This window comes from Phoenix dactylifera, chromosome 3 (genome assembly GCF_009389715.1).
Source record: "Phoenix dactylifera cultivar Barhee BC4 chromosome 3, palm_55x_up_171113_PBpolish2nd_filt_p, whole genome shotgun sequence".
Lineage (NCBI taxonomy): Eukaryota > Viridiplantae > Streptophyta > Magnoliopsida > Arecales > Arecaceae > Phoenix > Phoenix dactylifera.
Window position 1 is genome coordinate 8,927,342 of NC_052394.1, and position 23,734 is coordinate 8,951,075.

At 43.9% G+C, this 23,734-nt stretch overlaps 2 protein-coding genes across 3 annotated transcripts; one reads left to right on the forward strand and one right to left on the reverse strand.

Annotated features, from left to right (window-relative positions):
* Positions 1-8,284: 8,284 nt before the first annotated feature.
* LOC103703617 (caffeoylshikimate esterase-like) lies at positions 8,285-16,074 on the forward strand. Of its 2 annotated transcripts, none has more exons than XM_008786526.4 (8): positions 8,285-8,561; positions 8,707-8,800; positions 8,896-8,928; positions 10,705-10,851; positions 12,799-12,929; positions 13,031-13,168; positions 13,252-13,389; positions 15,527-16,074. In XM_008786526.4, the coding sequence occupies exons 1-8, from the start codon at positions 8,523-8,525 to the stop codon at positions 15,914-15,916; spliced, it is 1,110 nt and encodes a 369-aa protein (XP_008784748.1). In that variant the 5' UTR covers positions 8,285-8,522; the 3' UTR covers positions 15,917-16,074. The 2 variants fall into 2 exon arrangements, with proteins under 2 accessions (XP_008784748.1, XP_008784749.1); XM_008786527.4 differs by having other exon boundaries at positions 8,292-8,561; positions 13,291-13,389.
* Positions 16,075-18,151: 2,077 nt separating this feature from the next.
* Positions 18,152-22,680, reverse strand: LOC120110207 (UDP-glucuronic acid decarboxylase 2-like). The gene is made up of 6 exons (XM_039124539.1): positions 21,855-22,680; positions 20,889-21,036; positions 20,410-20,489; positions 20,175-20,258; positions 19,960-20,034; positions 18,152-18,916 (listed from the first exon to the last, which is right to left on the reverse strand). The coding sequence occupies exons 1-6, from the start codon at positions 22,473-22,475 to the stop codon at positions 18,593-18,595; spliced, it is 1,332 nt and encodes a 443-aa protein (XP_038980467.1). The 5' UTR covers positions 22,476-22,680; the 3' UTR covers positions 18,152-18,592.
* Positions 22,681-23,734: the final 1,054 nt, after the last annotated feature.

Sequence of the window (23,734 nt, forward strand, 5' to 3'; positions counted from 1 at the left end):
TTCTTTTCAAGAGGATAGGAATGATGCAAATAATGGCATGACTACAGAGGAACCCGTTCAAGTTCCAACTGGGCCGGTTACAAGAGCACGAGCTAAAGTGTTCAAGGAAGCATTAAACGGGCTAGTTAAACAAGTTTGGGCTCAAGCAAATTTGTGGAGGTCCATTGAAGCTGATGAACATGTTCCATAAGGCTGGAATTCCATAATTCAAGCTGTGGAACAATCCAGAAGAAATCCTCAAAGATTGCAGCACAATTGGCGTGTTATTGAGGCTTAGTTTCCATCCTTGGTTGCTTTCCCGTTTTGACTCATCAAGGAGAGTAAGTGGCTGCAATTTCGAGCAACCTTTTTAAGACAGCTTATTTACTTTCCTTATTTGATATTTTAGGTTCATAATTTTGGTTTTGTAAGAAGAAAGGAATCAGAAAATTTCTTGTTTCCTTTTTAGTTGTTTAGGCGAATTTAAGGTAGCCTATTTTGGGGTTTTCTTTTTTCGCAGCTGCAAATTCGTGGACCTTTTGTATTTAAAAAACCTTTGGCATATTTGAAGAGGCAGATCATATTTTTCAGAAAATTGGTGAGTTTTTATTCTCTTTGGTTCTTTGAAGGACTATTCGAACTTATCGGAATTTTTCGTGGCATTCATCATCGACTTATCAAGCGGATTCCCACTACCATTTGTGGCGTCTTCTTTATACCAAGGTTCTTGTTTCGCATTAAACAACAGGTTGAGGTCAAATATACCAAGGTTCTTATTTTTGTTGAAGCAACGGGTCGAGGTCTCCCAACCAAACCTAATCATGGGTGTTCTTGGGTTTTCCTATTGTTTGACGGGTCTCGTTATTCTTGACGGGGTTCGCATCACTCGAGGCTCTGGCCCCCGAGGTCCATGGCCCAGGTCGGTCTAGCCTGAGCTCGTTCGCTCACAAGAAACGCCCTCCTGCTCTAAGGATTACTACCCAAGATGGTCAGTCCGACAGTCAAACTCGACTCTAGTGAACCCCGAGGTGGCAATAGAGTTGGTTGAGGCCATGCTGTTCCCGACAGACACAGAGATCATGCGCTCTACTGGCCTCGATAGGTTCTTCAACGTTGGTTACACCATGGTCATTCGAGTAGGTCTCTGACTCGCAAATCTTCATGTGGTCCTTCATTTCAGTCACTAGCTTGTTCCTCTTTCCAGCATGCCCATGTGGTCAGTGAGATGCAGCGATGGGCCATGAAGTTCTCGAGGTGTTGTTTGGTGCTCGAGAGGCAATGAAAAGCTGTTGAAGAGCTGGTCGATGCGAAGGCCAAGTCAGCCAAGGACGAGTTTAGGTCAGCAAAAGCTCATGCCTCAACTGCACAGACCCAAGCAGAGATGAAGGAGGCCCAACTATTTGTTTCTAGGATGGCGCTCAAAGCTGCCGACCGGAGGGCAGTAGAGCTTTCTGCGAAGCTAGCCCATGTCCAGCAGAGGGCTCAAGAGGCTAAACAGTGGATTGGTCAAGTGGAATAGCAAGCTAACGAGGCCGGGCGGTAGTCAGACCGGCAGGCTATCGAGGCCAAGGAGCAGGTCCTTCATGTCGAGTTTTTTCTCGGGGATGGACTTCTCTAGCCTCAATGAAGACGGTGAATGCGGCGACGTTGGCCACGATGAAGGTGCCAATGGGGGTGAGGGCGAAGGATAAAGTCTTTCGCCTTATTGTTTTTTGCTTTTTTGCTTTTCTCACGGGTAATCCAAGCTCAATGTATTTTTCTTTTGTTCGGCCTATATCGAAGTCAGTGTAAAAGCTTACAACTTTAATGAAAGCAAAGAATTTCACAAGTACCTAATTTTGGTCTTTACTTCTATTGTTTTGTTATTTATTCTTCGTCCGAGTCTAGGTTGTTACGCTAAGCTTCAACCTTCCATTGTAGCTCTTTCTGGCTCGGCTTCTGTCGAGATCAATGTATGTACCAGAAAATAATGAAAGTAAAGAAATTTTTCAAAATACCTGATTTTAGTCTTTACTAGCTATCATTATATTTCTTCATTTGAGTTCAGGTTGCCTCGCCAAACTCTTTTCCTTGTGGAGTTTTAGCTTGACTTGGACTCCTCGACGGATCTACCCGGAGTTCGGCTCTCAAGAAATTCTGAGTGAGCTCGGCAAAGGAAGGTCAGTGCCTTTTTTGTTGGTCATCCCTAAAGTCTTGCTCTAAGGTCATCTCTAAAGTATACCTCCCGGAGGCATCTCTGAGGTTGGCTCCCAAGGAAGTATGAGTGAGCTCTCCATTTTCAACCTAAAGAGGTCAGTTGGTATGCCAAGCCTTCGGCATGGCAGTCGATTCTCTTGCTCGGGCCATTTTCGACCTGAAGAGATTGGTTGACTCACCAAGCCTTCGGCGCATGAGCCAGTTCTCCTGCTCGGGCCCTTTTCAACTTGAATAGTTAGTTGACTCACCAAGCCTTCGGTGTGTCGGCTGGTTATTTTGCTCAAGCTATTGTCGACTTGAAGAGGTTAGTTGACTCGCCAAGCCTTTGCCGCGGTAGTCGGTTATTCTGCTCAGACTATTTTGACCTAAAGAGGTTGATTGACTCGCCAAGCTTTCGGCATGGGGTTGACCTTCTTATCTATGGAGTATGCTCTCAAAGGCATCTCTCGAGTATTCTCCCAAAGGCATCTCTGAGGTTGGCTCCTAAACAAAATTCAAGCCAAGGCAGGAGTGCAGCTCGGACCGTCCTGAGGTCGGCTAGAGACGAGCTGAGCAGGTTGGTTGAGGTGTCGGGCACTGGTTTCCTCCGCTAAGGCTCCTGCAAGAAGTCTATTTGCTGGAGAGTCTCCGATAGGAGACTCTTCGATGTCTAAGACAGAACAACAAGGCAACAGTATGGAAAAGAGAGGGTTTCAATAGAGTGTGGTCTTTGTGAGTAGTATTGCATGTATGTATTGCCTATTGCGTACTATGCACTCGTACCTCAGTTCTCTCGAGTTGCTCTCTTTATATAAAGAAGCCAGTTTTGTCGTTACCTAGGCCGACGTGGCGTACAATAATGACCGAGCAACGGATGGTCAGATAACGGCCGGTGGTACGGCCGCAGCATAGAGGTCAGTCCGTGTGGGCGGCATGCGGTGCAAGCCTTGCACAGGGCATAGTGTTGCCGCGACTGCAGGCTGACAGGGCTATCGGTTGTTAGGACGGCTCTTCTCGACTGGCGGCTCCTCGACTGAGGCCAAAATCATTCGACTTGATTTACGTCGAGATCAATAAGGTCAATCTGATCTGAGGTCGAGGTGCAATTTTTTCTCCATGAGGAATTACATGATCATTATATGCACCATTCACCAATAAGTAGCAATCATAAAGTTTGCTGCACGATGGCATGTGCAGTTTACTAGTTCTGATGCATAGAAGGAAAATTAAAATCAAATGTGCATCTCTCGTAAAAGTTCTTTCAAAGTTCTGGTTCTTTTTTCTTTCTTTTTTTTCCCGCAAAAAAAGTTTGAAATTAAAATACTAGGCATTTTATGTAATGTCCGGGCCCACAACCTACTAGGCCCAATAAGAAATGGGCCCAGTTAAGGGTTGGGCCCAAATTTCACTGTGGGCAGTATTATTATAATGGATAAAAATAAAAAATAATAAAAAAAAACGAAGGGATAAGACCGACAGGGAGGGGTTATCTCACCCCCTGCTGGCAGCCGATGCCGGCGCGCCGGAGACAGGGGGGGCGGCGGCCAGTCCTGGAGTATGGAGGAAAGGAGAGGATGGGACCTCTCAGAGGGGGGTTTCATCCTCTAAACAATTATTTAAGCCTCTGCCGGCAACACCAAGTCACAGACCCCCCTAAACACCGAACGAGAGAAAGAGAGAGAGAGCCGAAGCCCTGGAGCCTAAGGCCAAGGAGCCCTGAAGCTCTGAGAAAGGGGGGACTACCCGAGAGGAGGCACTGCCCGACTGAAACCGACTAAAACCAGGTATGGACCCCTTTTAATAAAATTTTAGGGAGTGGAGAAACCCTCTGTGGGGTATTCTCCCCTTTGTTTCAACTATGGGACAAAGAGGAGGAGACCGGCAGAAGGGAGAAGAGTCACGGGCCGGACCCATAGACCCCGGACCGGCCTGAGAACGGCCGCGGCCCAAGGCCAGGCCCGATGACCACTCGGGCCGAGCCGCCTGCAGGGCACCGCAGCCTCGGCTGCGGCTACCCTAGGGCTCGGGGGGCAGCCCTGGGCCGCCGGATCTGGCCGAGCCGGCAACAAAGGTGGCCACAAGGCCACCAGCCCCGGCCGGACCGCCACCTCTTCTCCGGCAAGAGGTGGTGGTGCCGGAAGGAAGGACCAAGGAGAAGAAAAAAAAAATAAAAAATAAAAATAAAAAATAAAAAATTAAAATGAACTCACCGGACCTTGAAGCTCCATCCTCGGACGATGGCCTTACCTCGCCGTGGTCGGAGCAGGAGGAGACCTCCCAGAGGAGGTCCAGCCGCGACCCTACCTTCCGGCGCTCTTCCCCTTCTCCGGCATCTCTTCGGAAAAGAGGAAGGGCCGGCCTTCCTTTCACCGGCGCTCCGGGGGGAAACTCCACCTCGGTTGGTAGATCGGGGGGAGCCTCGTCTCCCCGGCCGCCTGCAAGGGAAGAAAAAGGAAGAAGAGGAGGGTTTCGGTGGGCCGAAAGTCAGGGTTTCGGTGAAAATAAAGAAGAAAAAGAAAAAAAAAAAAAGAGGAAAGAGAGAGCAAGGGAGGAAAGGAGAGAGAGAGGAGGCCGTAGATCCGGCCGGAGGAGAAGAAGAAGGCCGAAGGACCGGCCGGAGCAACCGAGGTCGTCGGTAGAGACGAAGGAGAGAAGAGGGAGAGAGAGAGAGAGGGAAAGAGAGGGAGTGACCGAGAGGGGGAAGGCCACAGATCTGGCCGGAGGAGAAGAAGGGGAGCCGGAGGGCCGGCCGGAGGCATGGGTTCGGTGGAGACGAAGGAGAAAAGAGAGGAGAGAGAGAGGAGAGCGGGAGATGAAGAGGCGGAAGCCTCTGGAAGGGGGGAGAAAAACCTGATAACGGGTTCGCGGGTCGGATCCGAATCCGAACCCGCAACCCGTTAAGCCCAAAGAAAAAGAAAGAAAAAAAAAAAAAAGAAAAGAAAAAGGGAAAGGGTTTAGCCAAATTTGACTAAACCCGAGCCCAATCAAATTGGGCTAAGTCTGGACAAGCCAGACTATAAATTTAACCAAAATTAAGCCCAAAGGGAATGAGGCCCAAACCCAATTCGGCTGGAATTGGTCCTAACAGACCAAACTAATGGAAATCGGCCCAATTCAAGCCCAATTCAAGCCAATGTAATTAATTTGGGGGCCAAATTGATCCCGGATTGACCCTGACTCAGGCCCAAACGAGTCACAGTGACCCTAAACCCGAAATTAAACCCAATTAAGCTAGAAATTAAGCTTAGTGGCCAATCGGAAGGCCAATTAAGACTTATGAGCCCAGCCAAGACCCCAATACAGAGGAATTAGGCTTGGGCTAAATTTCAGGTAGAAAAGGAAATAACATATTGTTATTATGACATGATTGTAGGTGACTTAGGACTCGTCACCAGGACGCAGGAGACCTAGGAGAAAGGCAAATTACTGTAAGTAACTTGTTTTAATCTTGTTGTGAATCGTGTATGTAAGTAGCCTGCCCTAATCTTTATGGATCATACATGAAATTTAACATGTTATGCATGTACTGTAGGCTAAGAGCGATATGTGTATCTGACATGCTCTAGTTACACAAGATATGATGATATATGCTTTATATTCCGTTATGCCTACAAAATACTGGGATTACATTACATGCTAAGATATGAGTTATGAAATATGAACATGAGTGGCACATGTCATTCACATAATTCATAGTGGTGCACATATTATGTTTTCATAACTCTTGTGATATATGCAAAATGAATTGAATTCCTTATTATGATTAGCATGAGTGTAAAGAATGGTAATGATTTGCTCTAGCTGCATATTGCATTGTAAAAGGGTACCTAAGAACTCCTATTGCTACGGGCCGAATGCAACTGAGCCGGCCTTGCCAGTGGCCGATAATGACTGAGCCAGCCCCGCCAGTGGCCGACTAATAACTGAGCAGGCCCCGCCAGTGACCATTAATGAATTCGCCGTAGCATCTATGAGGTACTACCTATACGGAGCATTATTTATGAACTCTTAAGAGCTACTGACCTAATGTAACTGAGCCGGCCTTGCCAGTGGCCGAGAATGACTGAGCCAGCCCCGCCAGTGGCCGCCTAATAACTGAGCCGGTCCCGCCAGTGGCCAAGAAAGACTTCGCAGTAGCATTTAAGAGCATGACCACGGCAATGCCGGTGGCACGATTTTTCCTACATGTGCATATTACATGATTTCTTGACATTGTAGGATACTGTTTTATTTACTCAGCATGGATATTTTATTATGACGATTGATTTAGTAGCATACATGTCAGCTTCTCAAACTCTAATAAGCATGGTTAGCATTTTTAGTCGATTCGACAAGATTATGCAGGATTACTTACTGAACCGTGTAGCTCATGCCTGTTCATTTACGTTTTTTTTTAGATCACCACCAGTGACAGCTGCCAGAAGCATTTTTCTTTTGCAACAAGGCTTCTTTATTTTTGGGGATGATATAAATAAACTTTTGTGTATATAAACTATGTAGAAGCTCTGTACTTTATATGAACCAGTGGGTTGTAATACCTCATTTTGATATATACAAGTTACACTGCTTTTGACTACCTGTTGACCATGTACGAGGCTGCGTGCTATTGTGGGCAGTAGTCGGCAATAGCACGGCCGTGTCACGGATCCGGATCCGGGGCGTGACATTTTAGGTCTTGGGCTACAAACGTTGGGTTGTTAATGTAGTAATCCTTGCTCTTGCTTTATCCTATTTTGTCTTTGTGTCATGTTGAACTAGACTGGGTTATAATGCCCCTTACGACCCAAAAGAAGAATAGGAGGCCATCGCTAATCCACAACATTCTCCAAAACACTATGGCAGGGATAGTGTTCCTGACTACCAAGACAGGTTCGATTAGATTGAGAAAAATAATAATGACCATTCAGCTAAGAAACTTGCTTTCCTAATCACAAATTACAAGTCCGGCTCCTTGTCAACCAAGAAAACAATCTATTCAATAAAAAAAAAACAATCTATTCAAGATATTGCAAAAGATTTTGGTTGGAGGGAACATATGCATTGAAGCTTCTATCGGTCGAATTCTTTAGCAAAGACAACTCCCATGGCAAGGTAATGTTTTAGGTGCGAGTTGAAATCAAGATAGCTACATCTAGCTACTAAATTCGAAGTGTATGCATCAATCGACACCAACCTAAAATATGATGGCAAAGTTACCTATTATAAATGTTCAATCATTTGATTTTAATCGCATATGACTATTTGAACACTGATTTGCTTTGAATGTGCAGATTACTAATATATTAAACTCAACGGCTAAAGGAAGTAAGTTTTTAGTTCACGACTTGGAAAGCCTTACGAGATTATAATTTCAAACATATTACAAGTAATTACACTCTTTACATTTACACTCAAATCATTATAATTTTCAGAATCTCCATCTAACTATATAAAGCATAAATTAAAAAAGAGCATAAATTAAAAAAGAACACCACGCTTCACATACAAAGAATTCACAAAAAGCTTACAACTTTCCTCTATCTAAAATATAGATACAAATAAGAACACTGCCTTCACATACATACATACATACATACATGCATAAAGAATTCGCTAGCGGCCTTTTTAAAAAGAAAGTATTGGAGCCCATACCACCTTATTGATTGATTATGGGTCAAATGGAGTGATGAATTTTTTATTTTATTTTTTTAGTAAAAAATAGGAGGGGATGGGGAGGGACAAGCCCACCCACGTAGCAGCTCCCACTGAGCTCCTTTTTCATCAGAAAATATTCGATACAGATCGCAAGTTTTACGTGCCTTCCCCGACCCATGGGCTCACCCCATTGGGCCCATCATCTCACGTGTGGGTACATCACTCCAGCACCACCTTAATACAAGTGGAAGGAAAGCATAACCGCCAGCAAGCCATCCGGGTGTGGAGTATCCGGTCCCCTAATTTAATCGACGCCCGCATATTTTGAACCCGAGCAAGTTGGGCGAAATTATTGCCCTCTTACCACTAGGCTACCATCTTGGTGGCAAAGTGATGAATTTTTAAATGCGGGAAATGACTGGACTAAATAGATAAATACGTGTGAACCAATCTTCTTGGGAGTTGGGGCTAGGAAAAGTCTGTGGATTGGGGAGGAAATGGAGGTTGCTGACCTCCTCCTGTGCATGTACGCCCGGCACGTGTAATATTCCGTCTTCTTATTTTGGCTTTCTCCACTCCTCTTTAATCCCAAGCGATCTCGAAGGTCCCCAGTCCGAGGGTTTCTATTCAGATCTTTGTCCCCAACTTTCCCCAAACCTTTCCCTTAAGACCCCTCTCCCCTCTCCTCTCCTCGCTCTCCATCTCCTTGTGGTGGCTGAGCTTTTCATGCTTGGATGGAGTTTGGCCATCACAAGGAGGTTGTGTATCAAGAGGTGAGCCTAGCCCTGATGCATGCAAACTTTTTATCATTTTAATTTTTGTTGTCCCTCTGTTTTAATGGGAATCTTTGCTACATGCTAAAGTTTTGATCCTTTTTTTGTTGTTCTTGTTGGTGTTTATTTGTTGTGGGGGTGATAGGAGTTTATTAGGAATTCAAGAGGGGTGAAGCTCTTTACGTGTAGATGGTTGCCATCTTCTTCATCACCAAAAGCCCTTGTCTTCCTCTGCCATGGTAAATTATGTTCACCACACCGTTTTCAATCTTTTCCCCATGTTTTTCTTATCTTTTCCTTTGCTTAATGCTTTCCTTCTTTTGATGAAGTGCAGGGTACGGCATGGAATGCAGTGAATTCATGAAAGGTAGCAACTGTTCAAGCTGCATAAAATTACGATTTTCTTTTTGGTTCCTCCACATATTTATCGTCTCAGACTTGTGTTTGGATCACCAAGATCCAATAATCCGAAAGGTCAAAAATAATAGATGGAGTAGAAGGATTCTATATATCTCCATTTCCCTATTTGCCACCCACCTCCACCTACTGCTAGTGCATGGCTCTGTCAAAGAAATTTCTAAAGCCATGGTTGAAACTTGGGATCCCAAGCGACAAGTGAAACTAAAAGCCATACTTCCCTTTCACTGTGGCCCTTTATTTCACCCGTACTATGTTTCTAGAGAAATAGCAATTACGAGGCGTGCAGGGATTACATGTGCCCTGCCATAACTCAATAAGGGATGGTGGCTTCTGAGAAGATCAAAATTCAAAAGACAGCAAAGCTATAGTCAACGCCAAAAGAACCCATACCCGATGGTATTTGGAAGCCATCACCTTCTTCAGTTTTCTAGTTTTTTTGTTTCAGGGAAAGGATTTTACGATGCAATTTGTACCTTAAAGAATTAACTAAGAAGTTAGAAAAAGCTTTAACAAATATATAACCATAGTATATTTGGATGAAATTGCATGCTGATCTAGTGATCTATAATATCTATTGGACATCCAATATATCAATAGGTATGCTTGAAACTGTGTCTTCGGGTTCAAGTGTTGAAGCTTATCCATATTCATATATGAGGCACCTGAATCCCGACCTATTTAGGTGATTTATAATATCATTAAGGTCATAGGAGGCTTCTTTTAGTCTTTCTTTTGCTGCTTCTCCCATCTCGTCTCCTAACTGAATAGATATAGTTCCATAAGAATGTCATGTTGGGATATTGAAACACCCTTTTGACATATACTTTAGAAGATATTTCTTTCCTATAAAATCCTTAACAATGATGCAACACTATATCTGTAATTTATCTTCTAGTCAGTCATTAATTTAATGATGCAGGGTAAAACCAATGCCAGGACATCCTATCACCATGGTTCAAGGCCTTTTTTTTTTTAGTTGTTTCCTTCAATATTTCTACTTGGATCACCAGCCACACTCAAGCCAAACCAATTAATTCAAGGAAGGTGAGTGGTCAGATTGTGGGACCCGCTTTAGGACCTCTTCCAGTGGCTTATTTAATTCTTAGTAGGTCACTACGTAGGAATATAAATAAGAGAAGATCCATACTTTAAGACCATGTCTAGCTTGTGAGAAGAAAAACTTAAATCAGTCCTGTTATTCCCTTCTATCCTTCCCTGTTTTACCTTATCTTGTTTTTCCAAGGCTTGGAAATCAGAAATATAATGGAATGGTTGCAAGTAGAGTATATATATATATATATATATATATCATATATTTTTTTTAATTTATAAATATGTTGGTCTTTATCTCTCCTATCATAAAATTGAGGCAAAATTGCATCGCGAGGTTTTGTTTGGCGACCAAACGACAAACCAATTCCCACCGCTCACCTCCTGATGACCCGCAACATCCAATCCAATATACCACGTAACGCTTGCAATTCCGTCAACCTCGCAACCAAGTAGCCGCTTGGACGTTTTCTCGGGGTGATGTGTCCCATCACGGCCGCCCAATGGCGACGGACGGCGCCGTTATAACTAACGGGCTGGTTCCCCACACCCCCCCCCCCCCCCCCCCCCCTTAAATTATTGGCGGTGCGGGACGCCGCAGGGATTGTATGATGCCGCCCGAGATGGGAAGATGGAACAGATCTGACGGCGTGGATTGGTTGGTGGATTGCAGTGGTGGGGTCGAGGCTAGGGGGCGCGGGATACGCGGTGTACGGCATGGATTACGAGGGACACGGGAAGTCGGAGGGGAGGCGCTGCTACATCAAGAGGTTCGGCAATCTCGTCGCCGACTGCGAACGCTTCTTCAAGTCCATTTGCGGTAATTTTTCTTGGCCCCCCTTTATTGCGTATGTTCCCTTGAAATGTTTATAAAGCTTCGTAGCGCATTATGACTGTTAAGGTTGCATGTAACATTGCAGGGGAAAAAACAATCAACCAATTATAGGATTTGAATCCCCATCATGCATGACATCAAATGTTATTATATTTTTCTAAAATATAAATCCCGCATCTTTTTCTTTTGATGACTCTTTCTTTTCATCATACTCTGTAAGTACTTTCTTAAATAATTACAAGCAAAACACCTCTACGAGAGGTATCAGAATAAATAAATATAAAACACTTTAAAAATTAAAATATGATATAGATTTTATATAAAAAATGAAAAATTATATCCTACATCAGATGTACTACATGAACAACTTGAGACGAGGTAAAGAGAAATGACAATTCGAGACAAAGTGCATAATGAATGAAGCCCTCAGAAATGAGAAATCTAATTGGTGTGGTGCACCACTGGCCCAAGACATCCGATATAAGATATAATTTTTCATAAAAGATAATATATGAACAAACAGATTAGCATGAATAAAATTGTAGACTCGATGCATGTGGATGAATAAATATCCATGGCCTGTTGAAAATGTATATCCATTGTCCGTATGGCATTGAAACTGATAAACTTCTAAAACTCCATTGACGGCGCATTCTGCATAGCATCATATAACCACATCTAAGTCAAAGCACACCTTGACAATCATTGGCACAATTCCTCTGAGAAAGCTAAGGAATGAGATTTCAAAGTTGAGATGACAAAAAAGAAAAGCCCGAAACAACTGCCAACATTATTATATTTGTGAGTACCCAAACAGTCTGTTGACTAGTGAATAGTTATTCTATCTAAGATGGCCTCATTTCTTGTATCAACTCTCTTCTCTTTCCCTTCTCTTCTCATGTTAATTGTCCTTGTTCATGGATGCAACGTCCATTGATGCAACGAGAGGTAAATGGCAAATTCTCTGCGTCCACTTGAGCCATGAGGGCATCCCTAATATGACAATCATCCCATTTTGTCATCCTTGCTTATTGTGCAATGAAGAGGTCTCTTGTTGAGTGAAGTTGTCATGAGGTTTGGTGGGAGGAGAAAGTGGAAATTATGCTTATGATCATTGTAATATGGACATGCTTTCATAATTTTTAGTAGTCAGATATCGAAGCCACAAGAAGGTTATAATAGATTTTGCACTGTATAGATTACATGAGTTTCAATTTGAGATATCATATTTGGAATGAAACATCAGTTTTTGTACCGCATTCTCTTCTAATTTTCCCCAAGTAAAACGAGAACTCTACATTGTGCTACATGGTAGAACTTGTCGTGTCATTTAAAGCTAATATCTACAAAAGACCAGCATTTTATCTTGAAATTTGTACATTGCTGCATCTACCATCAAAACCAGACATTGTACTCCAATCATATAACCCTATATCTATGCTAGTAGGAATATTAAAATAAATGTCCTCATATTATAGTTTATATTGTGTTTTAGCAATATCATAAAAGAACTACTTCAACAATATATGTGCACCTCACAACACTCCAGTAAATGAAATTTGTGCTGTTCTAAACATACTCAACGAGTAAAAGCTTGATTGATACACGAACACCTAAACCCAGTACGTAGCAAGTGAGCAAAAGGCTTTCCAGTATCCTGAAATCTCAAGAAGCTAGGTGCTAATTTCTTCCCATAGGGTCACACGTTAAATATTAAAATTGCCACAAGGATGGCCAACTGACGCTTCCATCGACCATGTTTGCATCTAAACCTTGCTCTTTGCAAACATAGTTTTAGCATCAATTTAATTAAACGGGGTAAGGCTCTTCATGGGTGCATTTCTCTTCTGGTTCTTTCAGTGTGTTCTCGTACTAATTAATCATCATGACCATAATAATTAATCATAATCCCCATCGTTATCCTTTGTGCAGTGAAGGAGGAGTACGTAAATAAGAGCCGGTTCCTCTACGGGGAGTCGATGGGAGGCGCCGTAGCTCTCCTTCTTCACAAAAGGGATCCCACGTTCTGGGATGGTGCAGTCCTCGCGGCGCCGATGTGCAAGGTAAGCCCACCGACGGTTCTGGGATCGCCTTTTGTACGTACCCCACAATGTACCAACCGTGCCGCCCTGCTGACTTGATCTCTTGTTGGGGTGGTGAGCAGATCTCGGAGGAGATGAAGCCCAGTCCCATAGTGGTGAACATCCTAACCCAGGTGGAGGATATCATACCGGCCTGGAAGATCGTTCCCACCAAGGATATCGTCGACACCGCCTTCAAAGACCCCGTCAAACGCGAAGTGGTTGGTATATGGTGACACCATAGGATTGGTTAATTTGGTGCCCAAACTCTCCTAATCCTAATTTCTAGGGGTAATTAATTCAGTTATTAGGTGTGCTATCTGGTTGTTTTCCGATCCTCCAGATCCGGCACAACAAGCTGATATACAAGGACAAGCCCCGGCTAAAGACAGCGTTGGAGTTGCTTAGGACCAGCATGGACCTTGAGGATAGCTTGTCCAAGGTATGTTATCTTGAGAGGACCGTTTAGGGTTACACAGAAGAAATGAAAGAATATGCTTAATTGAAAATGATTATCATACATACGTACATACATATGTATATACACACACACATATACATATACATATATATATATATATATATATATATATATATATATATATATATATATATATATATATATATGCGCGTATATGTATATATATGTATATGTATGTATATGTATATATATGGGTAAGCATACAGAAATTGACAGATTTTGCATGAATACCCTTCCCAAATTGATATTTGCATGTATACCCTCGTAAAATACTTGGTTTGCTATCGACCTTTTTAATTTTTATTTTTGCATATGCACCCATATTATTTAACAACATTAAAAAATTAACGATTTTAAATTAAAATAACTAAAATACTTTTAATGGGTAAACATGGAAATAGATCATGATCTCGATAGCCGGAAAAGAAGACAGGAACATTAGCGTAATTTCAAAATTTTATTTTATTTTTAATTAATATAAATATGATTTTTTCTTAACACCGTTCGAACAACTATTATATTAGAGGCATTTGTACAATAACAGAGTTTTATAAGCGTATCCATGTAAATATTAATTTTAGAAGAGTATTCATGCAAAATTCAATATTTAGAAGGGTATCTATGCGCAAAAAAAAAAAAAAAAGAAAGAAAAAAGTAGATCAATAGGCCCATAATGGAATTTGGATGGAACTTAAGCGGGCCTTTAGAAGATGATGGGCTGAGTGGGCCAACAGATCCGATTCCCACAGAAATATCCAAACAGGCGCTTAACTCGTTGTGCGGGTCCTGAATCCGGTTTGTGCTCATCCTAGATATACATAGGGGCACACAGCAGTACTCTTTTAATTTAACGGATAAGTGAGTAAAAAAGTTGAAAAATACTTTGTATACCCTAGTGCATATGCTGACTAGGTTCTTGCTGGGTTACCGAGGGTAAAATAGTTTTAAAGCCCTGCCTAAAATCCCTGTATATTACACAACACACAAAACTTAGTTTAGTGCTAATACTGGGTATACTAGTACGTACCCTTCACCAATATGTTTCAATTCAGAAATTGAATAAATCCAGAAAAAGATGATTTTATTCCTAAGGCACATTGGCCAAGAGGATTGGTTGGGATGAATGCGAGCAAGCCTGTCCTGATCTACTAATTCTGTGTACACACTGGGATACATCCATTTCTACTAAGACTTTTCAATTCAGAAACAAAATGAATCTAGAAAACTTATAATTTTAGTCATGATAGATCCTTTTTTTGAGAAGAATTCATAAATTCATTTTATTAACCAAGCCCAAGAGTTATTCATTAAGGCACAGCTGGTAAAAAAGGGATCAGATTGGAATAAATGCATGCAAGGCATGTCCTCACCATACTCATTCCAGGCACATGCTGTGGTGCATGCCCTTATACCAACTTTTTTCAATTCAGAGGCGCAATATATCGAGGAAAGATGATTATTCCCGATAAATCCTTTTTATCCCGTAACTAAGTCTCAGAGTTATTCATTAAGGTCCAATCGGTAATTCAAGAGGATAGGAAGGCCCGCCTATCCTCGCCATATCTGACATTGTGAGGTTAGATACTTACACCTGCCAATATTTTCGTTGAATTGGACTACCCAACGGCTATCTAGTGTTTCTCATTTCTAGTCAAGTTGAAAATGCTAAGAAATGACCACCATCCAACCCAACTAAATACATACTAGTAAGACAAAAAAACTAAGGACATATTTTTTTTACAAATGAAATAGTCAGTATAGTGTAACAGTTATATGGAACCGCAAATTTTTATCTAAACGTAAATTTCATTTATCCTATTTATCTGATGCAAACTATGCTAATTGAGTATAGGTACTATGTTTCTCAATTTTTCTGTTCAGTTTCCTAAGCTTAGATTCACAAAGAGTTTCTAGACATCTTGGTAGAATTGTTAGGGGAAATGCGATGCGTTGGCAATGCCTCTCAAGTCTCACCTCAGGGCTTGCCTTTGGAGGAGATCTAGGATTCAAATACTACGCATTGCTTCAATATAAAAATAAATGCTGTACTGTGCAAAACTTTGCACTGCTCATGGCCTAATGACACGGAAATTGGCAGGTGAATCTTCCCTTCTTGGTGCTGCATGGGGAGGCGGACTTAGTGACCGACCCAGAGGTGAGCCGAGCGCTTTACGACCGGGCCAGCAGCGTCGACAAGACCATCACGCTCTACCCCGGGATGTGGCATGGCCTGACTTCCGGCGAGCCCGACATTAACGTGGAGAAAGTCTTCTCGGACGTCATCGCTTGGCTCGACCACCGAGCCCACGAAAGACCCGGAAGATCACCGTCCATAAGGAGCGACATCGCCGACGAAGCCATCGCCGACGAAGCCAGCCCGTCACCCAAGGTCATGAGATGGCATAGTGGTGCCACCACCAGGAGGCAACCTAGCGGGATATTTTGCTTTGGGTGGAAAGGGCGGACGGAGCCCCGCTCGGCCCTCTAAGGAGCTGCACTGGGTGTCGAAACATTTCAACAAACACTTGGGAAGATGGAAAAAGGGAATTTGGGAAGGGTGGGAATCAAAAGCCAAAGAAAAAACAAAATTGTGACAGGTGACCTGGGACTTATCATAATAAAAGCAAAAAGGGTTTCATAGATCAATATGGTTCCTTGTCTGCCTTCAAGTCCATGCAAGTTTAGATGCAACTATAGCTCAAGAAGACAAGCTACATGAACAAAACTAAAATGACAACCATGACGTGGTGAAAAATTTGAAGCTTCTGATGATGGATCAATGCCAATTTGGAAATAACATGGGACGCATTCAAATCTCTACACCTTTCATCATGACTTAATGCTCTTAATAGCCTTTGGTAGAACAAAACTTGCATGGAAAAGGTGGTGGCATCGACTCTTTGGGTTGCTTCAAGATTTTAAAGTAAGGCCTTCTCTTCATCTGCACCAAATAACCTTTCTGCAAGCCATAACAGAGTAAGTTACTCCCATTCCTCAGGTTGTATTCAAGGGTCAACCTATCAAGAGATGGCCAATCCTAGTCTTTGAGAAGACCACTCGTTAACTATTGCTCCTATGATGTTTGACAATAGTCAACCAAAACATGCACATCAAGATGAGCAGTCGCAGGATCTTTCTTTCCTAGATATGCTGAGATTTTGCTCTCTCTGTGCAAAGTTGAAAGGATAGAACTCGCAAGCGAAGTGTTGCTAAAAACTGGACCCGAGGGCGACCACTGGCTAAAAAGGAGAAGCTCCGAGAGGTGGTGCGTCGGCAGGCTGCGTCCTCCGAGGAACCTGCAAGAAGCCGATGGTTGGAGTTTCCGGCGCCGACCCTCTGATGCTTAAGTCGGAAGGAGCTTTCGTGGAGAAAAAGAGAGAGGTTGTATGTGGAAGTCAAAGTCAGAAGTTTCCAGTCCCTCCTTCAGAGGAAGAAGTTCCCTTTTTATAAGAGGGGCGTCAGGTTACCTGCGATGTGACTGGGCGAATTAATGGGTTACCGTCATGATTGGGCGTGATCGTGTGAATTAATGAGTTGCTGTGGATGACTGGACGGGATTGAGTGAGTCAACAAGTTGCCGTGGATGGCCTGAGATTTTAGGCAGGCGGGAGGTCCGTGGAGATCGTGCGCATTTAATTGCTGATAGTCGCTCAGGCGGAGGTCATGGGATTGGATCCCGAATGAGGAGGAGAGGGACTCGATTCTCGGTGGAATGGAGAAGTCTGCTTCATCCTTCAACTGGGTCTTCTTCGAATGTAAGGTCGATCGGGCTCAGCTTAGTCGAGATCAGGGCCGCAAGGTAGTGAGCTCCGAAGTTAGGCGCCTTAAGGTCGGACGCCTTTGAGGTCGGGCGCCTTGAGGGTTGCTGCCGTTGTGCCCGTCATCACGTGCCGGCGATGCATCTCCATGTGTTTTGGGGCAATTCATTTCCCCCCCAACACGAAGCAACATGATTTAGAAAGTATGGTGATTTGGGTACTGGAAGCAACAGCGATAATGTTTGATAACGAAGCTTCCAGTCATGTGATAACCTGGCTTCCAGTCATGTGATAACCTGGTTGATCCTGTGCAATTAATTTCCCTACTCTGTTTTTCAGAATATTTGAGGAGCAATCAGTGTACCTCCATGGGTTTGAGAGGCTATATTATTTTCTCAAGGAATTACTTTGTTGGTTACAATTCAAGCACAACTTATAAAGAATTGGGCTCGGCCCCTGCCGCTTTATTCCTTGAGATTCTGATTTCGAGTTTTGGATGGTTTTCTCCAAAAATCTCAGCTTGGGTAATTATATTGCAGGTGAATCTCCCTCTCTTCTTTAAAAAAGATCATCCACGGATGATGGTGAAGCAGTGGAGGAATAATTAGTTAGTCTGATTAAACTCATGCATTTTTGAATGCTAGCCAAAAATAGCTCCAACATAGGTGGCCATGCTTATTCTTGACAATTATTGGTGAAATGCTGGGTTTGATGAACCTGTCCAATTGTTTTGCTCAGTGGAGGGTTTCCCTATCAAAGACATTTATCCTATTGAAGCATGAGGGAGATGAGTTGTCCAAGACCTATAAGCTCTATAAAACTCCACAGGTGGGTGAAAGTCCCACCAGGAGTGCTGTCCCTGTACCCTACAAAAGACCAAACTTTAAAGTAGAGAACTTCTTTCCCCTATTCATACATAGAATTAGAATCCAACCTGCATCTTTTAAAATAAGGGTATACCAAACTTGATTAAGCTTTGATGTTAGAGAAGTATGAAGACCTCTTGTCTTTACAGGTAGGCTTACAGAAAAGCTTATGTCCTAACAACAATCAAGTGGCATGCCACCAAAGAGAGACGAAAAATTCGATGACAGAAACCAAACATCTATATTGTAATGCAATAACAAATAACAAGGAATACCTCCTTCAACATTCAAAGAGGAAAAATTACTTAAAAATGGGAGAGAAGAATATGGTAATGAAAGGTTCTGGCACTCCTGTTCTGCAGTTGGCTCTCCTCAGCCTACAGCAATAGCAGCTATACGGGCAACAAATAAAGGAACAATAAGCCAAGTCATCAAGAATAGAAATGTAACCGGAACTGATCCCTCTCCTTCTTCTCTTTCTTGGAGTGTAACATGGATGAGGTCCTCAATTGACTAATGAAACGGAGATAAAGAAGATTCTCAAGCGGTGCCAGTTCCAGCGGTTGTGGCATCAGAGCCGGCGTGGTCGCCGAAGATTCGCTTGCGGAAGTCAGAGACCATGAGGGGAAGGCCATGGCGGAGGGAGACCTTGGGCTCCCAGCCAAGCAGCTCCTTTGCCTTGGTGATATCAGGCTTGCGCTTGTGGGGGTCATCCTCGGTGTTGGGCCGGAACTCGATCCGGGCATTGGGGTCGATTGTCTCCTGCACCACCTTGGCGAGCTCGAGCATTGTGAACTCACCAGGATTTCCAAGGTTGAATGGCCCAACATGCTCCCCTTCCATCAACCTCATCAACCCCTCAACCTGTTGCAAGTTCTCATAATCAAAATCTCTATAACTAATTTATCTGTGAGCTTCAATCTCCTCATACATGTCTCTTCTCATGTAACGTATCACAACAATCGAAGTTTATTGATGATATCTCTTTGTGATATACTCAGCTCCATAGTCACTAACTTTTTTTATAAATCAGGTTATTAAGATAAAGATTAGCCGGCGAGGTAGCATTATAAGCTGAGCAAGCTGTTTACAAGCAGCCATCGTGCAGCTAAGATCAAGTTTGTTGAGGATGTGCCCAAATGAAAAACAAAACTAGAGCCCCAAATGTGAATTTGAATTAACAGACTAACCACAGGGCCTAGCTTGCGAGGTATCAGTGGACTAGGAAGGCCCAATTAGGCTAAATTTCAAGCCTATGAACAACGTTGTGCTCAGGAGTAGCCATTCCGGGCTGGGGCCTGCCCCGAAAAAATTGATTTCCAGGTAAATCCAGCCCAATATAAGCCTGGCCCGTCCCGACATGAATCCTGGACTTGTGTGCTAGTCTTCTGCTTGGTATGCTTATGTTAGCTTTAGGTATAGCAGACTAAAACCAAAGAGTTTGTTAAGCAAAAAAGAAAAATAAAAAACAAAACAAAATTAACTAGAACTAAGATTTCAAACCCTGGACCAAAAATTAAGCATGGGCAAAGCCTAGCCCAATGACACCCTAATTATTCATGTTTCGCTTGATTCAACTTGAATTAAATAAATAAATAACGCATGCCATGCCATTTGAGTTTTACTTTACGAATAAAAATACTAGATTAATAATATATAGTTGTGCAAATCCTAGCCTCAAACTCTCACAACCTCACCATAAACTAGTAATTCCTCAACAGCTCAAATCTTGCTCTAAACTAATCGAATTGAGACAAATAGTGACCAAGTTTGCCTCAACTCGTCTGTTCTGGCCAAAAGAGAGTGCAGCTATAAAAAAAAAATTAGGAGTTTTACAGAAACCTAAATATGCTGTAATTTTCCCACATATTAAACCTCTAAAGAAAGAGACAAAGAAGAAACCCTACCAGATCTGAGACGTACTGGAAACTCCTTGTTTGCTTCCCATCCCCGTAAACCGTCATTGGCTCCTTCCTCAGCGCCTGAAACATTGTGCCCAACAACCCCATTTTTTTAGCACGATAATTAAACCATAAAGTATCTTAAAATTATTAAACTAATACAAACATATTAATATTATTATTAAAAAGCCAAAAAGGGGCCGAGAATAAGGGAGGCTGACCTGGGCCACGAAGTTGCTGACGACTCGGCCATCGTCGATGCACATGCGAGGCCCATATGTGTTAAAGATCCGAGCAATCCTCACCTGTATCCCAGAAATTAAAACAAAAATGATTCATATTAAAATAATAATAATAATAATAATTAATGAAAATTACCTTATAAGCAGCTAATTAAGCAACTAATTTGGTTATAATTAATTGATAATTAGAGAAGAGGGAGAGGGGGGTGGCCACCTCAACTTGGGCACCGCGATGGTAGTCCATCGTCAAAGTCTCGGCCGTACGCTTGCCCTCGTCGTAGCAGCTCCGAACGCCTGCGAGCCCAGCCCAAAACAAGTGTCAGATGTCCCCGCGGAGGCGGATAGACAGGTAACGTGACCCCTCGACAGCCGGGAAGCCCGATCCCACCAACCGAAATGGACAAAAAAGAAAAGGTATGCATCTAATGCTGCTTTTATTTTTCAATAAACATTTTTCTTTACAATTTTAAATGAAAATATGCTCTATATGTTTTACTGTTTAAAAATCACTTTTTAATTTATATATTATTTTCAAAAGAAAATAACAAAAAGAGGGGGGACAAAAAGAAATTTGGACCTTTGAATGGGTTGGATTCCATTTGGCATTGTTAGGAAACAAAGTTAGATCTTTCATCCCCACCCCCCCAACCAATATCACCACATACCGACAAGCCGAGAGAGAGAGAGAGATACCAATGGGATTGACATTGCCCCAATAGGTCTCAACCTGGGGGTGTTGGAGAGGGTCGCCATAGACTTCGCTGGTGCTGGTGAGAAGGAAGCGGGCACCGATCCTCTTGGCGAGGCCGAGCATGTTGAGAGTTCCCACGACGTTGGTCTTGTGCAAAAAGCCCAAAATGGATGAATTAAGGCTAACAGGGAAGAAATAAGGCAAAAAGTTGCCACCTTTTTCCCATAGTCCCAAGAAGAGGGAAGATGGTAAGTCCCCACTCAACCGGAAATAGAAATAGGTGCCCGAAAAAAGTAGAATCTAAGGATGAGATTGCCCGGCAAAGAAACAAATGAAAGTATCTACCGAAAAAGAAAGGAAAAAGAGACAAAAGAAAGCCCCCTCTATAACAGCAACACATGGAGTCATAGAAGAGAGAATTAATTTGCATAATAAAAAGAATTTTTTTTTTTTTTTTGGGAGTGAAAGGAGATGCTCTGTTCAGATGAATCCATGAAGCGGAGACAGTAATGCGTAAAATTTAAGAAATGTTGAAGGGAAAATTTGTAACTTTATTAAAAAAAACAGAGATTAAAGAAATGAAAGAAATAGGCGATTTAATCACTAAAGATTACAAAGTGGGAGAAAGAATCGGAACAATTCGTAAAACCTACAATTTTGCAGGCGAAAAAATGTGGCTTTATGAAAAAAAATCATGGAAGAATCGAAAAAAGAAACTCCCAAATGGGAATAATTCTAAGCGATGTGTAGAATTTGTAAGAAAAAGATGGTAGCTTTATAAAAAAAAAAAGAAATCCATAGAAAAATTGAAAGAAAGGCGAACTTTTTATCATAATAAATAAAAAAACAAAATCGGGAGGATTCCGAGCTAGAAGAGAGATCATTATCAATAAAAACCCAATCCAATCTATTGAAAAGAAGAAATTGTGAATAGAGGAAGAACAGATATCATCGATCGAAAAGGATATGATAGTCTTGACGGGATTGAACTTATAGTGGACGGGGGAAGCCGGGCAGGCGAGGTGGTAGATCTGGTCGACCTCGAGGAGGAGCGGCTCCACGACGTCATGGCGGATGAGCTCGAAGTTAGGGTTTCCGAAGTGGTGCATCACGTTCTCCTTCCTCCCCGTGAAGAAATTATCCACCACGATCACGCTGTCCCCGCGAGCAATCAGACGGTCCACGAGATGGCTCCCGACGAACCCCGCGCCGCCGGTCACCACGATCCTCAGCCCCTTCCGCTTCAGCCCCAGCGGCACCTTCCCCCCGACGAATCCTCTCGCCGGGAGCGCCACCCGGTGGCTGTAGTACCCTCCCCCGCCGGCGGCGGCGGTGGAGCGGCGGGCAAGGTCGACCATGAGGTGGGCCCCGACGGCGGATCCCGCGGCTGGCGGCGCACGGGGAAGGAAGGCGACGACGAGGTAGGCTAGGGCCATTCCGACGAGCACAAAAAGAAGCCTTTGCTCGCGGAGGAGGTAGCGGAGCGGCCGCGACAGCCACCACCACCGCTTCAGGGGCTTCGGCGAGTACCCGCCGGGGCCATCCTGGGGCTGAGGGTCGTGGCGTCTATAGATGAGCTCCGAGCCCATGTCGGCGGTCGCGGAGGAAGAGGGCAAGGGACTAAAACGTAAACGGGAGATATTCGAGGGGGGTGTCCGCAAAAGATCTCCGGCCTCTTTGCTGTTAGAAGGAAGGGAAGAAGGGGAGGGGGGAGGCTTTTTGTAGAGGAGACCAGCCCCAGAGGGATCTAATCGGAAATACGCCCGCGCTCGATGTCCGGCGCGTGGGTGGTGCTGCTCTCAACCCAGCACTCTCGCTGGTATTTATTTATTTAAGGGTCCCGTTCTGATATCCCGCAGGAACAAAATATCTTTAACCCATCCTCCGTCCTGAACGTCCGATCCGTTTGCCTACTATTGAACATGGATGCCGCCTAGGTGGGTGGTTCTATATACACCCCCCCTATTGCTCAGGACACCCCCCAAAAATTAAAAAAAAATTAAATACTCTCTACACCCCCCCATTTGCTAAGGACACCCCTAAAAAATTAAAAATTCCTAAATTACCCCCCACCCTCCCCACCCCCTCACCTAAATTGCTCTCTACACCCCCCAAACCTCCCCCACCCCGCTTTTCCCCTCCAAAACACCCGCCGGCTTCTCCCTTCCGCCCAAAAAACCTCGCCTCAAGCACCTCGCCGGCGGCCAAACCCCCTCCGTGTCCCCCTTCTCCCTCTCGTCGCCGGTCGGTGCAGTGCACCTCGCCAACGCCCAAAACCCCCCCGTTCCCCCTTCTCCCTCTCGTCGCCGGCATTCTCCCGATCTCCGACCACCTCGCCGGCTTCTCCCGGAACCACCTCCCCGGCCATCTCCCGAGCAACGAGCACCTCGCCGGCGCCTCCACGACCACCTCGAGGTAGCTCCCCCCCCCCCCCCCCCCCCCCCCCCGCCTCCCCTTTTGTTCGGCACTGGATCGCCGAACAAAAGGCTTCTGTTCGGCTGAACAGTGCCGAACAGAAGCCTTCTGTTCGGCTGCACAGTGCCGAACAGAAGGCTTCTGTCCGGCACTGTGCAGCCGAACAGAAGGATTCTGTCCGGCTCTGTGCAGCCGAACAGAAGCCTTCTGTTCGGCACTGTGCAGCCGAACAGAAGGCTTCTGGTGCCAAATCGCGTGCCGTGCTGAATTATTTTCTTTGATATAGCCTAACATTGAATTTCTATATTTTCAGACATGGATCCCGGTCCCGCCAGAGTTAGACCTACGGCGTCAGCTAGGAGACGTCGTGCTAGGATTGCTTCTCCCGAGCCTGCTCATATGCCATCGCCCTCTCCTGAGTTAGAGCATGATA

Coding starts and splice junctions, on each gene's coding strand:
- LOC103703617 (XM_008786526.4), top strand. CDS start 8,523: ATGGAGTTTGGCCATCACAAGGAGGTTGTGTATCAAGAG. Junction 8,801..8,895: donor CCTTGTCTTCCTCTGCCATG/GTAAATTATGTT, acceptor GATGAAGTGCAG/GGTACGGCATGGAATGCAGT. Junction 8,929..10,704: donor ATGCAGTGAATTCATGAAAG/GTAGCAACTGTT, acceptor GGTGGATTGCAG/TGGTGGGGTCGAGGCTAGGG.
- LOC120110207 (XM_039124539.1), bottom strand. CDS start 22,475: ATGGGCTCGGAGCTCATCTATAGACGCCACGACCCTCAGCCCCAGGAT. Junction 20,035..20,174: donor TCAGCAACTTCGTGGCCCAG/GTCAGCCTCCCT, acceptor ACAATGTTTCAG/GCGCTGAGGAAGGAGCCAAT. Junction 18,917..19,959: donor TCCAGTACGTCTCAGATCTG/GTAGGGTTTCTT, acceptor AACTTGCAACAG/GTTGAGGGGTTGATGAGGTT.